Source organism: Phalacrocorax carbo, chromosome 25 (assembly GCF_963921805.1).
Source record: "Phalacrocorax carbo chromosome 25, bPhaCar2.1, whole genome shotgun sequence".
Classification (NCBI taxonomy): Eukaryota; Metazoa; Chordata; class Aves; order Suliformes; family Phalacrocoracidae; genus Phalacrocorax; species Phalacrocorax carbo.
In genome coordinates this window covers 3947639-3966557 of record NC_087537.1, presented here as the reverse complement: position 1 = coordinate 3966557, position 18919 = coordinate 3947639, and the positions used below count along the sequence as shown (strand labels likewise).

At 44.2% G+C, this 18919-nt stretch overlaps 1 protein-coding gene across 8 annotated transcripts in view; it reads left to right on the top strand.

Moving 5' to 3' along the window:
* The first annotated feature begins 2921 nt into the window (after positions 1 to 2921).
* CDC27 (cell division cycle 27) overlaps positions 2922 to 18919 on the top strand; it is a 34842-nt gene continuing 18844 nt past the window's right edge. For 2 of the 8 annotated variants that reach the window (XM_064473570.1, XM_064473569.1), the window contains exons 1-8: positions 2922 to 3157; positions 9243 to 9318; positions 12634 to 12781; positions 14933 to 15058; positions 16060 to 16157; positions 16684 to 16838; positions 16950 to 17164; positions 17822 to 17936. In XM_064473570.1, the coding sequence (XP_064329640.1) occupies positions 3131 to 3157; positions 9243 to 9318; positions 12634 to 12781; positions 14933 to 15058; positions 16060 to 16157; positions 16684 to 16838; positions 16950 to 17164; positions 17822 to 17936 (960 nt within the window). In that variant the 5' untranslated portion in view covers positions 2922 to 3130. Of the gene's footprint in view, positions 3158 to 9242; positions 9319 to 12633; positions 12782 to 12934; positions 14104 to 14932; positions 15059 to 16059; positions 16158 to 16683; positions 16839 to 16949; positions 17165 to 17821; positions 17937 to 18919 lie in introns of those variants that run through there. The other 6 variants (XM_064473564.1, XM_064473563.1, XM_064473566.1 and 3 more) reach the window with 4 other exon arrangements.

Genomic DNA, 18919 nt, shown 5'->3' with positions numbered 1-18919 from the left:
CTCCCATCAGCTGAACACCTGGGAGCAGAAAATGCTTTTCTTTGATTTGTTCCTTATCCCAATGTTCTCGCTCCACGACTTTGACTAGAAATTGAAGGCGTTTTGCTCCGATGTGGTTGACTTCAGCTGCCACTTGCTCGTTTCTGTGCAGTGTCTGAGTAACAGCTGCTTTCAATTCCCAATTCCCACTGCTTGATTCAAATGCTCAAAAAAAGCAACATAAGCTGTTTATAGATGCAAGATTAGATTTTAGCTTCTGTCTGTGGTATTTCTGCAGCTTCCATTAGGGAGAATCTGGGCATCTCACATCTTTAGTGTACTATCTGTATTTTAACCTGTTAAAGGACGGCAGTGACAGGGTGAGAAAGGACACTGCTTGCTGCACACGCACTCGGGGTCACGTTCGCCCTTGCCACCGCCGTGGCGTTGAATCCTGCAGAGGAACGTGCTGTTGCAGAGAGGAACCGAGCAGAGAGGCAGGGGACCTGCCTGAACTTGCAGAGGAAATCCATAGCAGAGACTGGGGGCCCTGCTAGCTGTGATATTCCTGCCCTGGCAAGCCAAGAGGCTGCACTCTCGCTCCTACGCACCGAGTACAAGCCTTGTATTTGAGCCTCCAGCTTCTGTGCAGACAGGAATGACACTGTAAATTAAAACTAAAGAGACTCCTGCAAAGAGACAGACAGAAAGAGAGCAGTGGAAAACGGAGGAGAGAACTAGAGGAAAACCTGAGGGCTGTGAAATCCAGCCTTTGAAGCACCTTTGGGGTAACAGCCAGCCGTGCTTCCCTTTGGGGACCTGTTCTGACTCTTTAGGGTAGCGGAGCTGATTTGTACCAAAGCAGGTTGGAATGATGCACTTGAACAGGCGCGGTATATACCTCTATACCTCCATAGCTGTATACTCCACTCATGCCTTTGTGCCCTGCCTCCTCCTCTGGAAAAGCTGAGGATTGCGGGGAGGAGGCAGCTTTAGTCCCGCGGATGTTTATAAAAAGCATCCGTGGACACCCATGAGAGACCTCCACACACAGACCTGCACTTCAGGGCTGGAGGAATCTCTACATATCGAGATATCCCACGACAATAGTCCACACTCTGTCCTTGTATAGTTCCAACACTTTACTGGGAGTCCAGCAGACTCTGAGGAGGGGTAAAAATAACACCCCCCCCAAGGAGAGCTTATGGCTGTGACTCCTCAGGCTGCGATAAGACAGAGAGAGACTCATACCAAAGATGGTCTGGATGTCAGGAGAGTTAGTGCGGAGCCCTGTGAAATGGAAGAGACAGATGGAGCCAGCTTTCATCCTGAGGAGTTATCAGCAGCGCACAGCAGGGCAGCGAGATCAGGATGAGGATGATGACTATGGTCTGTGCTCCTTGAAAGTCTCCCTCAGACCCCCAGACCCACGTACGCACCCATCACCATCATCACTGTCAGCGTGTGGGGCAAAAGGCCTTTAGAGAAGGCAGACACTTCACTGTGTCGTGCTGTTTGCACCCTTCATGTTCAGTGAAATGGCTTGGGTCGACCTGATGGCGAGCCAGGTATCCATCCCTGGGGGAAAGCACTGCTCCGTGACCCATTTTGTTATTTGTCTTGGGTCAGGGATTGAAGAGAGCTTTGCCTTTCCATGCCAACCTGCTCACACCCTGAAAGCAAACACCTGCAGATTTACTGGACCGATAACAAACTTGTAAATACGCTTTTCAGAAATGCGGAGAAAGATCTGTAAAGAGAGTGGGGAAGCAGGCAGGCCAAGCCCTGCTGCTCTACACGCAACTTTTCGACGTACCACACACACCACTTTTTTTCCTCACGTGAAGATGCAGCCCCCTGCTCCCACGTGTGCTCTGCAGTGCTCAGCAGCACATCGGGCAGTGCCAGGATCCGTCCTTCAGGCAGCTGAGTGCAAGTGCAAAAAAGGTGCAAAGGCAGGAGCAGGAGAGAGCACAGAGTCCGTGTGTAGGCGTGTGTGCGTGTGCTGGGGCTGGTGTTACGTGGTTACAGGAAGCCCGCGGAGAGGCTTGGAGAAGGATGGCCTCTGCTAGGTGGCTATTGATAGGTCGGTATTTTTAATAAATTGGAGTGTAGTTGCGCATCTTTATTCAGGCCTTTTGGGAAGAGAGCGCTCTCCGTGCTGGGAGATGTCAGACAAACTCACACCTGCAAAGAAATTCAAGCTGTAATCGCCCCGGTACCTCAATCTGCCCATTCTACTCCTGCCTGTCTTGGCCGCCCCTGGCTGGGGAGAGCGGGCAGCACGCGCGCCCCGCCAGCGGTGGGGCAGGGCCTGCGCCGTGCTCAGCCCCCACACCGGGCGCAGGGACGAGGGAACCCCAAGCCCAGCTCCCGGGGCCGGGCGGACACCGCACACGGCTGGTTGCGGCGGGAGCCTGCAGCCCGGCCCCGTGAGGGATGCCGGCGGCTCCTGACAGGCCAAGACACCCCAGAGCCCCGTTTTTTGCGGGGCAAAGTGCAAGTTTCTACCTTGCGTGGGAGCAAAGGCCCTTTGAGGGACGAGCCCCAGGCTCCGCGGGGGGGTTTCGCCGCACCCCCCCTCACGCCGGAGGCTAGCGCTGAGGGCCTGAGGCAGCCGCCCCCCGCCCCGCTGTGAGGGACAGGACTGAGGGGCGCCGTATCCCTCCCTCAGCCGGGCCGCCTGCGCCGCCGCGCCGGTGCTCACGGGCACCGAAGGGAGGCCGGGGCGCCGCCGCCGCTGCCGGGCCCGGTCCCTCCCGCCGCACTCCCCGCTCGGCTCGGCTCGGCCCCACTCGGCCATCTCCGGCCGCGCTCGGGCGCCTCCACCGGCCGAGGCGCTTCCGCCTGGCTGACGGCGGGGGGGGGCTTTCCCAGCTGTTTTCCGTCGCTGCTCGGCTCTTTCCGCCTGAGGCTTCGGGTATTTCCGGCAGACGGTTCGGGTGTTTCCGCCACTAGCTTCGGGCGGACTCGGCGCTTGGCCGGCCTCGTTCCTTCCCTCCCCGCCGCCTGCCCCGGTAACGGTCGCTGGGAGTTTAAATGAGCTGGGGCCGGGCCGGGCCGCGCCGTCGCCGGGACACGCACTGAGGCGGCGCCGGGGCCGCGCCGCTCCGGACTCGGCGAGGAGGAGGCGGAGGCCGGGGAGAGCAGGATGACGGTGCTGCAGGAACCCGTCCAGGTACCGACCCCTGGGCGGCATGGGCTCGGGCTCGCCGCCGCGCTCAGGCCCCAAGGCCCGGCCCGGCCTGGCTGGGGGGAGCCGGGCCCGTCGCGTCGCCCGCTCCCCGGGGGAGGCCTCCCCGCCGCCGGGCCCTCTCCTGCGGCGGGGGGCCCCGCTCCGCTTGGGCCGCTCCTGGGTGGGGGGAGCTCCGGGCCCCGGGCGCCCCCTCCGCCGGTGGGAGCGGGCCCGGCCCGCAGGGCGCTCCGGCCGCTCTCCGCTGCCGGCCCGGGCTCCTCCGCCCTCCCGGCTGGGATCCGGCGGGGCTCCCTCACTCCTTCGCGCGTCCCCTTCTCATCCCCTGCGCCTCTGGGACCCGCTGCCCTCGCCCTTCCTGCCCCCGTCAGGCCCCGGCCCGGGGCAGCCGCCCGCCCCGCGGGAGCTGTCGGTCTCCGGCGGTACCGCAGCTGAGTCGGCTTCCAGAAAAGGCCCTTTCGGCGCCCCCTGCACATCCCCTGGGAGACCTGTTGATACCTCTCCATCTCGCTTACCTTTCTGCATTTGCTGCTGTTTCATTTTTCAAATGCTCGCAGCGTGCTCGGCTCTGTACGTGCCGTGCAGATGAAGGACATTCCTTCCTCCCAGGGAGTTGGTACCTTCAGCTTGATGGGAGACCGAGGGGAGAAAAATAACGTAATTCTTGTTGTTCTACCATATTTTAGTCTTGCTACAGTTACCCTGATGGGCTTCCTGCACTTGTTCTCAGTCTTCCCATCCAAAAGGCATGATTCACAGAATTGAGAGTTGCTTCTTCTTTCCTGTATGCTCATTAACTACTCTGGAATATTAATTAATCAGTCATCTTATTCATTTTCCTATTCTTTTTTATTTTTTCAAGCTTTTTAATGGGGTGGGGTTTTTTTCTAGTTATGCTAGGAACCTCACGCTGTAGATGTCTCGGTAGTACCCGATTGTGTTCTGTAGTGAATGCCATGAAAATTCTTGCTTTTGGCTCTCCTCTCTCCGCTTAATGAAAAGGTAGGAGGGGAAGAAAGACTTTTCCTGTGGAAGACTGCCCTGTCTGTGCAAGATGGTGACGGTGATGGCACTCTCGTAGACCAGGGGTTTGTGTCCTTGATGCCAGCCTTCTGTTCGTCTGCTCCGAGAGCAAGGGTCGATGTGGTGCTGGAAATGCTTTCGGCCACCCTGTCCCTCTGCCACACCAGTCATACTTAGGCCGTTGCTGTTACCCTTGGAGCTGGACTGGTGTTTTGCCCCAGTTGGGTATTCTAGGAAAACATGGGATTACAATAGAAAAGGAAGCAAGAATGCACTGCAGAGTGAAATACAGGAAACAATATTTAATGTTTCCTGTACCATGCTAATTAGACTAACCAAGTGGAAAATATTTGCTATTCTGAGAGTTCCCTGATAGAAATGTGCGGTCTTGTTTTCATTTTTCAGATAGGTAAAGATCTCTCTGATGGCATTCTCCATTCTCAAGCTCTTATCAGCTTGGATGTTTTGATGGGGCTTTGCTATGATGGATATATCTGTTTAGATGCTGTCTACTTTCAAATGCCAGATAATTCCTTAATCAGTGGTTCTGCTGGTGTTAGCACTGCTGTTATTCCTTTCTTACAGTAATACTGGTAAGTTTAGGATTTATTATTTGTTGTGGCCTTGGACGTATTGCTGCTTTTAATGGCAAGGAAGTCACCAGTGCGCCAGCCAAAATGAGGCCAGTGTTTGAGTTCTGCCTGGATCTGGTGTTGTACCTCTAGTCGTCTTTGTGCCACGGCTACGAGCAGCGGTGTAGCGATTAGACTGCTGTACTACAGGACCTTTCCAAACCAGCTCATGCTTGTTTTCTCACTAGCGTTAACGTGTCCAGTGAGTGGTCTCCGTTGTGCAGTACACATCTGGGTGCAGGCAATTGCGTTTCTGAATTCCCATTTTAGCCAGAGCCTGCGTACTTAACTCTGATTTTCTGATTTCTTTTTATTAATGGGATGACTGGAAAAGTTGACGCTACTTCTCATTTTTGTGATTGCAGAGATTTTTCCTATTTGTCTGTTCTCTCCCAGCCTTTGAGATGTTTACAGGGCTTAGCATTCCAGGGAAAAACTGTCGTCTTTACAGTTGTGATATGCAAAGCATGATAGATAAATAATGGAATCTGTGCGTGTATGTTGCCTTATAAATATTGGGTTTTAATCACATGAAACTGAAGTCCCAAAATGCATGCTGTTCACTAGTTAGATGGTTTTTGTTTTACTAACTTTTAAAAATTCCTTAAGATGAACAAAACTGCCAGAGTTTATGTAGACAGCAGACCTCTACTGTACTTCCTGATGCGGTCAATTTAAAACTCTCCAGCTCAAACAAAGCCTTGTATCCCATGCCCTGAGAAACAGACTGGATGCCTTCCAGATATTTCTGAAAACATCTTGGAAACAAAATAACACTTTCCTTGGAATTTAGCTGTTCAAGGTGATCATCTGCTGTGACCCACTTGAATGGTGCTTGAACGCCAAGGCTACTGTCATGGCTGAAAACATGCCATACCGATGTCTGCATATTTAATGAGCAGAGTTTGCATAACTAGTAAATGCAGCACAGCTGATCATGGAAAACACTCCTCCCTTCTGCCCACCCTGAAGAAGCCCTCAATCATGATAGAAGCTGCTTAGCATGTCAATAGCCTTAAAGCTTTGAAAATAATTTTCAAGGCTATATAACTGTCAGAAGAGAACACCTATCTCTTAAGTGCCCTTTGGCTTAGGTATGAAGTGACACTTGGACAATGTGCAGGACTTCCTGAATAGAAGATGGGCCTGTCTGAATCTGCTTCTATTTTCTTGCTCTCCTCGCTGAGGATGCTTTGCTGCAGAGCTGTGGCTGATATGGTAGTTTCGGAATTCCCTGTTCGCTTCATATTTGCAAATTAATGCATATCTAAAATGAGCGACTAGGACCCTGGAGGTTCACCTGGTCTGCACCCATGCTTAAATAAAACTTTGAAACACTTCAAGCTTCCCTCCTGTCCGTGTTTATAGTCCTGAGGACAGACATCACAACCAGAGTATGTCAACTGCTTTGCACACGCTTGGGGAGGCTCTTCTCTGCGTTTCTGTTCACAGGTTCCAGATAAAATTTGGTAACTACCATAGGGAGGAAATTAAGACTGCATTTGGATTGTATTCGTGGCTGTACTGTGTTGTCCTGCTCTGAAGTCTTCTGGGATTTCTATTGGATAAATGCCCCCGAAGTTGTTTTGCTTCGCACCACTCTTCTGGTGTGGTTTAGCAATTGTCATGTGCCGCTAATGATGTGTAGATGCATTGAGCTTCTGCTAGAACAAACTAAATTACTACTCTGTAGAGAGATTGATGTTCCTGTCCAAAACGTGCTTCCTAAAAGTGCATGAGAAGTCACCTTTTTCGGTAGTTTGAGACACAGTTGTAGTTTAGGCATCTGTTCTCATAGAAAATTGTTACCGTATAGGTATGGCTCTTTCTCTGCCACCTTTCTTTTCCTCTCCCTGCTCTTCCAGGGGAGTGTGTGCAAGGATCTAGCCTTCAGCATTCGTCTGTTGAAGGTGTGAGTCCAACTTGCACCTTTTGGGTTGCAAAATTACAGTTATTACATAACAGGGATAATACCAGCTCACCTCTTGCTTTCCCTGGGACTCTGCTCAGCAACAATTGTTGAGCCAGTAGGTAGCGTAACTTTTATGATGTGGCTGTGATATAGCCAAACCCCACTCGTGTCCCCTCTTAACCTTTGGCAAGATTGTTTCTGTCAACTTGCTCCTGTTTGAGAAGTCAAATGACACTGATTTTACCACTCCCACACCTTTGTTTTGTAAGCATGCTGAGGTACGACCCTGTAAAGACAATGTTCTTAACCTGAAGATGGCACAACTTGGATACATTCATGTAAAAGTCACTCATGACTTGGTAAGGGAAGAGCTGCTGCTGAGAGCAAGAGAGAAAGGAGACAGTGGGCTGCTCTAATTTGGGTATAGTCTGGAAGATTTTAATGCCCTCCTTCTGTCTTGTACTTTTCGTACCATGATGTCCACGGTGCACAGAACAACGTACAGCCTTGGAGCTTTTCAAGGTAAAAGGGAGTAACCACTTCAGGCAGATTCTATGGCTGAAGTTATCTGAAGCATGGAATTCAGCCAAAGAGAAATAATAAGGTGTTTGTATTATAATAATCAAACTAAGAGAATTTGTTTTCAAATACTTTCACACGAGCTTAAAAGTACCTGTTGACTTTTTAAGTATATCATTGGGACCTACTGGGGGGGGGGGGGGGGGGGGAAGCATCTCTGTAGAGGTTTTGTGTATAATATTCTATATAGTAATTGGAAACTCTGGTGTGTACTGTTCATGAAGACTGTGTAGGCTTCCCGTGAAGAGAACTTGCGCATTTTTCGCACCCTGAGTTTGTCAAGTTTGTGTTGGAAGAAGTAGCATATGGTACATGTAACTCAATGTGATGTTTGGGTTTTTTTTTAGATGAAATTGGCTCTTGCCTTTCCCTTCTGGGAATAGCATTACAGGACACTATTTCTTTAGCTCTGGAAGATTTCTTTTAGTTTTGGAGTGTCTGATGGGTATCAGAAGCTAATTCTGTTTGTCTTCGGTTGCTGATGGATATTGAAGAAATACTAGACCACAGTGCCTTGAGTTCATAAGTGCAGATTTTGTTTGGATCACTAATAACAAAACTACTGCAAAATGGCTGTTTGCTTATGGGAAACTGCTCTGGAACTTGAGCAAGACTGCCAGATGGGAAGGAACTGCTTGATACCAACCCAGCTAACCTCAGAACGCAAACCCTGACAAGCGTGCACACCACCGCTTGAAATAGGTGGGGAGGAAAGCTGAACAGATCTTAAAAGGAATTATTTTTTCCCATCCCACCCCTCTTATACAGATAGCAGAAGGCTTTTAATCTGATCTGAAGAAAACTGGCCGAGTAGTGTTTGTTGTGAAACCTGCGTACCCCAGGCCTGTTCTTTTGCTGGACAGCTCTTGCTGTGGTAACAGCAGAGCAAGTAGTTTTGACAGCTGCTTTAATGGTGTACACAGTTTGCACACCTGCATGTATGTTTGATTTGTGTTTCGCTGGAGTAGTGCCATCAGGTCTGTACAAATATTGATGGTCCCAAACTCTTGAGCTTGGTGTTCATAAAAAAAGAAGGTAGTACCCTTAAGCAGGTACCTGGCTTTGACCAAGTATGGGTATATGAGCAAAATGCAGAAGTGGGTTGACTTCATATATGTCTGTATATATCAATTTTCCCATCTCGTTTGCATTGCATTTGTTCTGTGATACCTCACCATCCTAATTAGCGCCAGTAAAGAGGTGGCTGGTGAGCAAGGACCCAAACAAAACGCCACAACAAAAAGCAGCGGGTCGCATTCATCTCTGTTCTTAAGGGAACACTGATATCTCTTCAAGGAAAGTGCTGTATACCTACACACCTAATCAACAGCAATCGTCTACTGGCAGCCTCAGACACTGACGTGGTTTCTAGTCCTGTTGGTTTTTGGTCTGGCATGTCTCAAGAGGAGATAGTTTAAATGGGTTTATGTGTAATGCCATTAAAATGGGTTGAGCACCCTAGCTTTTTCCCACCGCTCGTGCCCCTCCTTGGGCTCAGCTAAGAACAAAATGGAATACTCTGGTAACCAGTTGGGGGTGGTTTCTGTTCTTACCCTTACTTAATGCATGGTAGTTTGCAACACTTCATGCTCAGTTATGCACCAGGCTAGAACTCAGTAACGAGAGGAAGTACTCGCTGTTATTTCAGTGCATGTTGGCTGAGGCTTGTGGATGGTTGTGTACAGTAACTAGAGAGCAGTGTTCTTAGTTTGGTTCATGACTTCAGTGCTATGTTGTTTTTCTTTTTTTTTTGTCTCCTTACTAATAGTTGAAACAACTAAAACTTGGCCTGGGTATTTATCCTTCTCCATTCTTTTTATGACTCCAGTAAAACAAAATTGGACTTTGCCTTTTGGCAGTAAGAGCTAATGAGTGTTGCATTTTTAAAGCTTCTCTATATTTAGATTATTTTCTTGTCTTGCAGGCTGCTATATGGCAGGCACTTAACCACTATGCTTACCGCGATGCAGTGTTCCTTGCAGAAAGATTATATGCAGAAGGTATGTACTTTGCAAATATAAAGTTGATGGTTTTTTTCAATTTTGATATAGGGTTCTTCAGCCTCTGGTCTTGCTTTGTTTTACTTCTGAACTTTCTGCTTGGGGAAAGTGGAAGAATGCCTCACAGTTATGTTGGAGAATCAAACCATATAACAGCAGCAATGTTATTTTAGAGCAAAACCTCCTTAAAAAAATCAAACTCGGAGTTGTGTGTTTAAATACAATGTTTACAGTGATCTGCTGTTTGGTATCAAATGGGAAAGAGTTTTTTTTAATGAACTTAAGCATCTTCCAAGGGCACTTGAGGATAGATGCAGTACAAAAATTCTACAGATTGTCTTGGTATTGAAAGTTGTCTTTGCTAATAATGCTGTTCAGCTACCTTGCTTGGTGTGTGAGCTGAAAGAGAACCTTGTGATGATGAGAGAAAAGCGTAGTGAAATTGAGACAATGAGAATCAGAACATACGGAATAGGAATCTTCTGTTGAATTCTTGCTAATTGTTACTTGATTGTAATGCTGTCAGATCTAGGATGTCTTGGATACTGAGCAGGCAGCAGTAACATAAATCCATACTTTTCCTGTGTCCTTCAAAGACCACTTTCTTGTGTTCTAGTCCCTCTTCTTCCTTAATATTTTCTCCATGATCTCAGATAAGTTCTTTGTTCTTCTCTACTTCTTTCTCCTCTATACTGGTGTTCAGCTTTTCTTCATTTTTGACAGGTATTGTCCCCTTAATCACTAACATGAGAAAAACCTAACTCAACCCTTAAGCTAAGATATAAGTGTAATATAATTTCTCAAGCTCATCAACCTAAGCTTAAAATGTGAATTAAATTAGATAACCCGTTTCATGCTCCATGTTTTATAATGAAATGTTTTGCTTTCAATGTTTTGCCTGACATGCCCACAATGCACTTCTTGGCAATGGAAGCACAAACCTAATTTTTGAGAAGTAAAGACATTTTTTTTTCTTCATGTCAAGGTTACCCATGAAATCTCGGGTCTTCCATCTGGTGCTAAAATGAGAAGTGTTGTGTGGAATATTATGGAACCTTATAATCTAGGTGGGCGTAAAGGAAATAGTGTTATAGGGATGACATGTCTTCTGTGAAGGCAGCACATTGCGAGATGCAGGGAAATGCTAGATTGAAGGTAATTGTGAAGGATGTAGAAATGCAGAGAATCCACTTTTTGCAGCAGCCAAGAGAAAAATAAGTGACTTGATACTGGCACTATCTTTACAGAATAATACTCTGCAAGAGTACTTCAAACAGCCTTTTTGCAGTGACCAACAGTGCTGAGAGAGAACAGCATGCATGCTGTCACTTGGTTCAAGCAATTAACTGCTAACAAAACATCTGGCTTCTGGTTGAAATAAGTAGTTATACTGCAGAGTAGAAGCTGCTGAACTTGAATATGGTGACTCCATATAGGCAGTAGGGATTTTACCCTGAGAACAGCTTCTTTTAAATCTACCTGCAATTACTGTCCTTGTGGGGACATCTGTGGCTTGGTAGTTTCCCAGAACTCTTGAAGTGTGTTTAAATTAGTGGATAAAAGAATTGATTTAACTTTTTGATTTTCAAAAAATATCTCCTGGTGCTTTTAGGGTAAGGCTAATAAAATGTCCCCTCTTTGGGTCTTCAGTTTCCATTGTCACAGTCTGGGTGGTGACACAAACTTAAAATAGTCAGTTTTCAGTGTAGCAAAGGATTTGAACAGGTTGCCCGAAGAGGTTTTTGTGCAATGCTCATATTGATTTTTCTGAAGAGTTCCATGTAGGTAGATGAACAACCATCAGAACTGTTTCTTTTAATTCTGAATTCCATTTGCATGGTAGTGTGTTCTGAAAGTATGAAGTAATGTGTGTTTCTTAATTGTTTGGAGATTTAAGTTGCTTGCCTCTTGTAGACAGCCTTTCTTTGATTTTAAAATACACCATTGCGTAAAGGTGATTTGAGTGTAACATTTGGGGAAGTACAAAGAGCAGGGTAAGACTCCATGGCTGTACATAATCTGTGAGTGTATTTGGGTATCTCCTTCTCTTTGTTTAAACCCTGGGAAACCAGGTTAAAATGTAGTCATACAGATATTTCAATAATCACAGCTTAATGCTTGAATTAGCACCACATCGTGGTAATGCTCACCGTTGCCTCTCAAAACTGCCTTGGTGTTTAAAGTTTCAGCTGATAATTTTACAGTAAGATTTTACAGTTACTTCAGGGGTTAGCTCTCTGTTCTTTATGCTGTAATCACAGATGAAATGGGCAAGTCTGACCTCAGTCTTAAATCTGGATCCCAAGTCGAGCTCTTTGAATAGAACGTTCTCGGTGTGGTACGTAATTCATCTCTGCAATGGAGGAAGTGTTGAAGCAGACATCAAATCTAAATATTTCCACTCTATGCCATAGAGAAATGTTTCTGTCTTGATTACTCTTGTTCTCTGTTTAGACAGAGGTGGTTTTTCCTGAAGTTTGCCTACTTCATTCAAAATTTAGAAACTTGTGAGGGCTCAGCTTGGGAAGAGGATTTGTAGGAGAGCTTATCCCTATTGCTCCTTCCTAACAGAAAATAATTAAAGCATCTGAATGGTAATGTTAAACTATGCTCCCAGTGAAATAAGTGTAGGCAGCAAAAAGGACCAGTTATCAGTCACCTCTACCCCAATATAACTGACTGACTTTAGTAGTCATTAAAATCTGAATCTGCTCCACTAAGTCATGTGAAGGTGTAGCATTAAGTGCTTTAGAAAAATAACAGAAGTAAATTTGCAAACAGGAAAAGACCACTTTAAATTAGGATTAAAACTGTTCATTAGGCTACTTAGGTTGAAATAGATCTTCCTTCTGAAAGTTCTTGTACTTCCAGCCATTGTGTCGTGCCAGTGTTTGTGCTGCTTAAGCTAGAGCAAATTGTTATTAGCAGGTGTGATAATACTCTGAGCCAAGTCTTGGTGTAGCCAATGGTGTTAAAGTAGTTCTGTTTTACTAGGAATGACTGCTTTGCTTGACTTGCTGCTGTTTTAACAACAAGCTGGCTAATCACTTATTTAGATCGAATAGCCAGAAGGATCAAAGTTCTCTTACAGCAGTAGATATCAAGAGTTGGTCTGACTCTACAAGAAAATGGCACATGGAAGTTTGTTATATGCTGACAAGTAAAGAAATGCACATCATTCACTAATGAATTTCTAATATCAATACTTGTTTTCTTGTATCTTCTTCCTAGCTGGCTTTTACTCCCTGCCCCCAAATTCCTCGTATCAAAATGGTAGACAACCAATTGATGATTCTTCGTTTTTTAAATTTTTAGTACATTCAGAAGAAGCACTGTTTTTACTGGCAACGTGTTACTACCGCTCAGGAAAGGCCTATAAAGCATACAGGCTCCTAAAGGGACACAGCTGTACTACCCCACAGTGTAAATACCTGCTTGCAAAATGTTGTGTTGACCTCAGCAAGTAAGTAAAACCTTTATGCTTGGTCCAGGGTTAAAAATGCTTGGGTTTTTTTGTTTGGATTTCTCTTTGAAAGCTGTCATTTTGCATAAACTAGTAATTCATTGGTCCTTCAGCTCTAAAGATTGTTATAAGTGCAATTCACTTTGCTTTCAGATATGGACCTAACGAACATTAGCCCATATTGCAGAAACCTCTAAAAGGTATTGAATGACTTACAAAGGAGCTGACAAGCTGTGTAGGGGGAGAAAACATTGATTGCTGAGATGACTCAAGGAGACCACTCTGGGAAGTGTTTGGTTTGGTTTTGTGTTTCTCTGATACCTTGCTTATTTCATTAAGTGTTTCCAGTATGAATTTAATGGCTAGGCCGCTCAGTAAGCTTGCTCCTCTTACCCGGTTACCTCTGACGGGTGGGTGAGGGAAAAGATGGCAAACAGAAATCTGTGTTTTTAAAAACCCACAACAAACCCGCCTTGAATCCACATCCAAGAATGCTGTATTCAACATCAAAATTAACCTTGCTAGGGACATAGTGGTATCAAGGTATCTTGCTGGTTTCCTGGAGTCTAACAGCAAGAGTATATAATGAAATTATAGGCCCTAATGCCCTGAGAGTTTGTTGATGAGGGTATTTCACTTCTCTGTAGACTTTTCAGCTCAAATGTAGCAAACAATGTCTGGCTAAGGTACAGAATGGAGAAGACGAGGAACCAAGAAAGGCAAAAACTTTTATTCAAAACAACTTAAAATACTGCAGGGGTTCTTTATAGAGGCTTAAATGTCTGTCTGTAAAACAGCTTGTGTTTGTGTTGTGGCTTTTTTGGTTTGGGGTTCTGGTTTTTGGTGTTTTGTTTGGGTTTGGGGTTTGTTTCTCAGTGGCCCTCTTTCAATGACCAAAACAAAAGTTTAATTTCTTTAGAATAGGTAACGTGATGTTTAGAGTTTCACACGGTATGATGTGATTATTTTTGCAGGGTTTGTGATCTTGCTCGCAATATGTAACCAAAATGCAGGCCTCTCCAGAGGCAGCAGGGGAAGCTCCTTAATCTTTGGTACTCTTTATTACACGAGTCCTTTGACATCTTTAGAGTTGGGAGGATGTCTTGGCTCATTGTGTTTCTTTTGATGCTCTTTTAACACTTTTGAAGCTATTAGGATACAGGTTGCTTTGCATCTTCCTTTGAAAGGGAAATCGTGTTAATGCTCTACTTGGAAAGGTCCCAGAGGAATTAATTTGAAGCTGATTGTTCCATCCCTTGCTTTTACAAAGTCTGGTGCTTGCATATAGTACCTCAGCTGCTGAACAGATTTCAGTTAGATAGGTGGGATTTCTTAAACGTATTCTTTAAAATTTGTTAAATTTAACTGTCATTGCTGTTACAGTTATGAGCTCATTTATACAGATGTGCCTTATTTTCTTGTGAGAATGGTCTATACGTGATAGAAGCATCTACCTACAAGTATAATTTCAAGCGGAGGCAAGAAGAAATTTATTTGTTCGTGCAGGTGTCGGTCTCAAATGCCAGAAGAATGCCTCCCATCCCCCAGAAGTTGTATAAAGTCATTTTCAGGCTTCACAGTGAGCGGCCTATTCCACGTGAGCCGTACTGCTCGTGGCAGGTGTAGTAAATGCAAACCAAGCCTTTGCTCTCCTTTTGAGACCCTCTTGCAAGAAAGCAAGGCGTTAAAATCCAAAGTCTGTGCCATATCCCGATATTGGATCTTAACTGAGTTAGGAAACAAAGCCAAACTAAGCTTTGTCTTGGCTCGTTACTAGGTAAAGTACCTTCAAAAATGAAGTGTCTAGTCGACTTTCTCACCCTCCACTTAGTATTCTACCTAAGATTAGTCACTTCTGGAAAAGTCAGGTTGTTCATGTGTCTCTGGGTTTGGAGTGGAGTGGGCTTTTGGGTTTGTTTGTTTTTTCTTCCCTCCCAGTAGAGAGATCTGGCTTCAGAGTACTGCATACCTCCATGTTGCTAGGAGTCCATCAATTATTGAAAATTCATTTGCAGGAACTAGTTTGTACGTGGTTCCAAACTTGTGAACACTGATGATGGATTTCTGTTTTTGTTTGCAGCAGGGTGAAAACACTGGACTACCAATACTGTGAGCCTTGTAACCCCTTTAAACCTCTTCTTTTTTAAAAAGGCTTGCAGAAGGAGAGCAGATCTTATCTGGTGGAGTGTTGAATAAACAGAAAAGCCATGATGACATTGTTATGGAGTTTGGTGACTCTGCATGCTTTACACTCTCCTTACTGGGACATGTCTACTGGTAATGTTGCATTTTTATTTTGTCTAATAAAGTTTGGAGGCTTTTATTTGGCCAAGCCCAATTTTAGTCAAATATATTTTTAGTTGCCACAGGGTGCGCCTGTCTCTGGGTTATATGGCCTGCACAATTTCGGAGTATGATAGACACAGGTGGATAGTTGCGGAAGCCATCTAACTAGGGAATGCAGAGCTTCTGACTGACTGAAAACACAAATCCCTCTTTTCCAGGTTGTTAAGCATGAATTCAAAGAGTCTTTTTTTTCTTTTTTTGTATACGTTTGAGTTTGTTCTGTGCTCTCCCCTAACAGAAACTCTCAAGACCTGTTTCTCAGTGTTGCCATTTTGATTTTTCTCTATTTTATTTAGGTATTGCTATATTTAGGTATTTAGGTATTTATATATATTTAGGTATTTAGGTATTGCTATAACCTTCAAACGAAAGTTTTGAGGACTGCCAGTCAGAATAACCTTACAAATTTAAGCGTTTTGCTTTTGCTTAGATACAAGAAAGGTTTTGGTAAATGTGGACAGATTGAATAGAAATAGTGGGGTTCTTGGGTTTTTCCCTAGTATAGGTGTTTTCCAAAAAATGTATTTCAAAAGAAGCTATCTTTGTAGCCAGATACTTAGGTGTTCAGTTTAGCCCCTAATTTATATGCAAAAATATTATCCATAGATATTTACAATGGTTGGAAGGCTAGGAATCAGGTTGCTGTCTGCAAAAATTAAAAAGCTGTTGCAAAGTACGGTGTCTTTCTATGACAAAAATTCTCAACCTATACTAGTGCTTATGTAACTTCTCTGAGGGCTCCGTAAGTAACTTTCATCTGTGTCTAAATATGTCAGCTTCAAAAGAACTCGGTATTACTCTGTGGCTTGAAAAATGCGGAATATTGCTGTGACTCTCAACATGTTTTTGTTTTTCAACTCCTCTTCTGGAAAGCTGTCTTGAACAAAAGTGCTGTTCTTAAGTTTGTCTATAAACTTACATTCTTTTTGCAGCAAGACAGACCGGCTTGCCAAAGGATCAGAATGTTACCAAAAGAGCCTTAGTTTAAATCCTTTCCTCTGGTCCCCTTTTGAATCGCTATGTGAAATAGGTAAGTCTGCAGAGCTGTTTTACTAGTGAAGAGGTTTTCTACGTTTCTGGCTGGTCAAGCTTTCTGACTTGCCATCGCCATGTGGCAAGGTTTATTCTACTCCCTGTCCAGAGCTAGTAAGGAAAATTCCAGCAGAATTCTTTGGGAGTGGTTTTGTGAGCAATAATGCATTTAAAATACTTTGCTAGTGTTTGGAGCTTTTGTCTTGTTTTCTTTCATTTTTCACTGCCTGTGCATTTTTTGGATTTAACAATACCTTTTTTGTCCCCAACCTACAGTTAGTAGACTCTTAGAAAACCATGCTTTTGAGGATAGCTTAAAATAGCAAGTCTGTCTATTAGAACTGATTATCCAGGGTTTTGTAGTGGAAGGGCACTTCTGATTTAGCATAAGGGGGTTTAAAACAATGAAATAAGAACACACCCCTTCTGAAATACTTTGTCTCCTGTCATCCTTGTTTCAGACTGAATATTCAGTGTACGGTCTCAGGAATAACTCTTATTTCAATCTCCCTCCAATCTTACAGGTGAAAAACCAGACCCTGACCAAACATTTAAATTAACATCTTTACAGAACTTCAGCAGCTGTCTGCCTAACACTTGCACAACATTGGTGTCTAATCACAACATATCCCATCGACAGCCTGAGACTGTCCTTATGGAAACACCACAAGACACAATTGTGAGTTTTGCTAAAATCATTTTATTGAAAGCAGTCTTTCCCGCTTAACTGAAAAATGCTAATTAGAAACTACACTGCGTGGGTATCTAACAGCTGCCTTCCATTTTTCAGGAGTTGAACAGAATTAACCTAGAATCCTCCAATTCAAAATATTCCTCCTTGAACACAGATTCTTCTATGTCTTACATTGACTCGGCTGTAATTTCACCAGACGCAGTCCCGCTTGGGTCAGGAACTGCCATATTGTCTAAACAGGCTCAAAATAAACCAAAAACTGGGCGAAGTTTACTGGGGGGACCTGCTGCTTTGAGCCCACTAACGCCAAGGTAAGTTCTTGAGATAGGCAATTTCTGTCTACAGCTGTGCCGTTGGTAGCGTCTGTGATTTGAAATGGCGTAGTGGAACACGCGTGTTGGCCGTATCTTATAGATAATGCTGCAGAAGCAAAAGCTGAACAACTTCAGTAACTGCTCTCAGTCCTGGTGTTAATGTCTTCTGTTTTTCAAACAAGCAGTTGGTATTTTTGATTACAAGAGGAGCTCTTGGTTCAGTATATTGCTTCTTGCAGTGTTCACACTGGAAAAATCTTTAAAGGGATATATTTCTGCTCTGAAATAAAATCTTAAGAGCATTCCTTGAAGAATAGCTCTCCTTTAAAAAGCATGTAAATGTATGCTCTGTCCTATATGCCAGCTCGTTTAAACAGTGTTACTAGCCATTAATACTTGAGTGGTCTGTGTCTATTAGTTGTTGTGCAGGCAGACAAAGAAGTTCTGTATTCTTCAACTTCAGGAATAAGAATACTTTCTATTAAAGTGTCTTTTATAGATCAGGATGGTAAGATCTTAGAGGGTTAACATAAATCAATGAAGTAGTTCTGAAATAAAGTTTACCATCTGGGTCTCTGTTTTAACCACCAAATCGGGCCAGCTCTTGTGATCTAATACCCAGCCTTTGACCCTTCCTCTTCGTTTTGTTCTCAGCTTTGGAATTCTGCCACTAGAAACCCCAAGCCCTGGAGACGGATCGTATTTACAAAACTACACAAACTCTTCTTCAGTAATTGATGTGCCATCTACAGGAGCACCTTCAAAGAAGGTATCTGCCATTCTAGAACGTAACTGCTGTTCTGTGAATTTGATGTTGCGGTGGGCTTTAAGGAAGAATCCATAATGCAGGTTAAAAAACATTGCACGTGGGCTGGACTGCGCTGACGGTGGGGAGAACTCAACTGTTTACAAAAGCTGTTTTGAGAAACAGTTTGAGTGTGGAACTCACCGAAACCTCCTTTAGTTGTGGGTTAATTGAGAATTAAATTTATATATAATTTGTCTTCAATATGTGTGTAAAACAACAACAAAAAAAAAAAACAACAAACAAACGGAAAACCAAACACCCCCCACCCCCAGCTCTTACTAACAATTATTTAATGCAGCAAAATAAAATGTTGTTCACCAGCTTATGTATATTTGTAGACTAGTGAGGGTGGGAGTGTGGGGAGCAGTTTATTTTTAATTTGCCTGCAATAGGTCAGGTATTTCCCTGACAAAACTTTCTAGACTTTGCTGAAGTGTTAGTTGAAATGGAATTTGTTGAGAACAGTCTTGTTACATTGAAATAACTCTTTCTAAAGCCTTTGTGTTGTTTTTCTTTTTGAAGATAATCTTTTCAGCTAACCAAATGAAGCAGTAAGGGGAAAAAAAAATACACCATATCTCAAGTAATGATATCTGCGTTGTAAATATTTTCAGCTTATCATGGTACTTCCTTTGGCTAGCAAAGCAGATTTTTGTTTTCTCAGCTTTTATGACGATAAGCTGTAGTCTTCTATTTCTAATTAAAGCCAGTCCTTTTTCCCCACCCAAAGCGCTAGGCATGTGCAGACTGCCTAGCTGGTGTTGCCAGGGGCAACCTGAGGAAGGTGCTGTGTCTTCTGTCCACCTGCCGTCAGAGAGGAGTGTCAAACACTGATGCTTCTAAACATCAAAGCATTCATAATTTCTCAGTGTGCAAAGAGGAGTCTGGAGACGGTCCAAACTTGGAGTTTTCACTAAGTTGTGTTTGGGTTTTTTGTTTGTTTT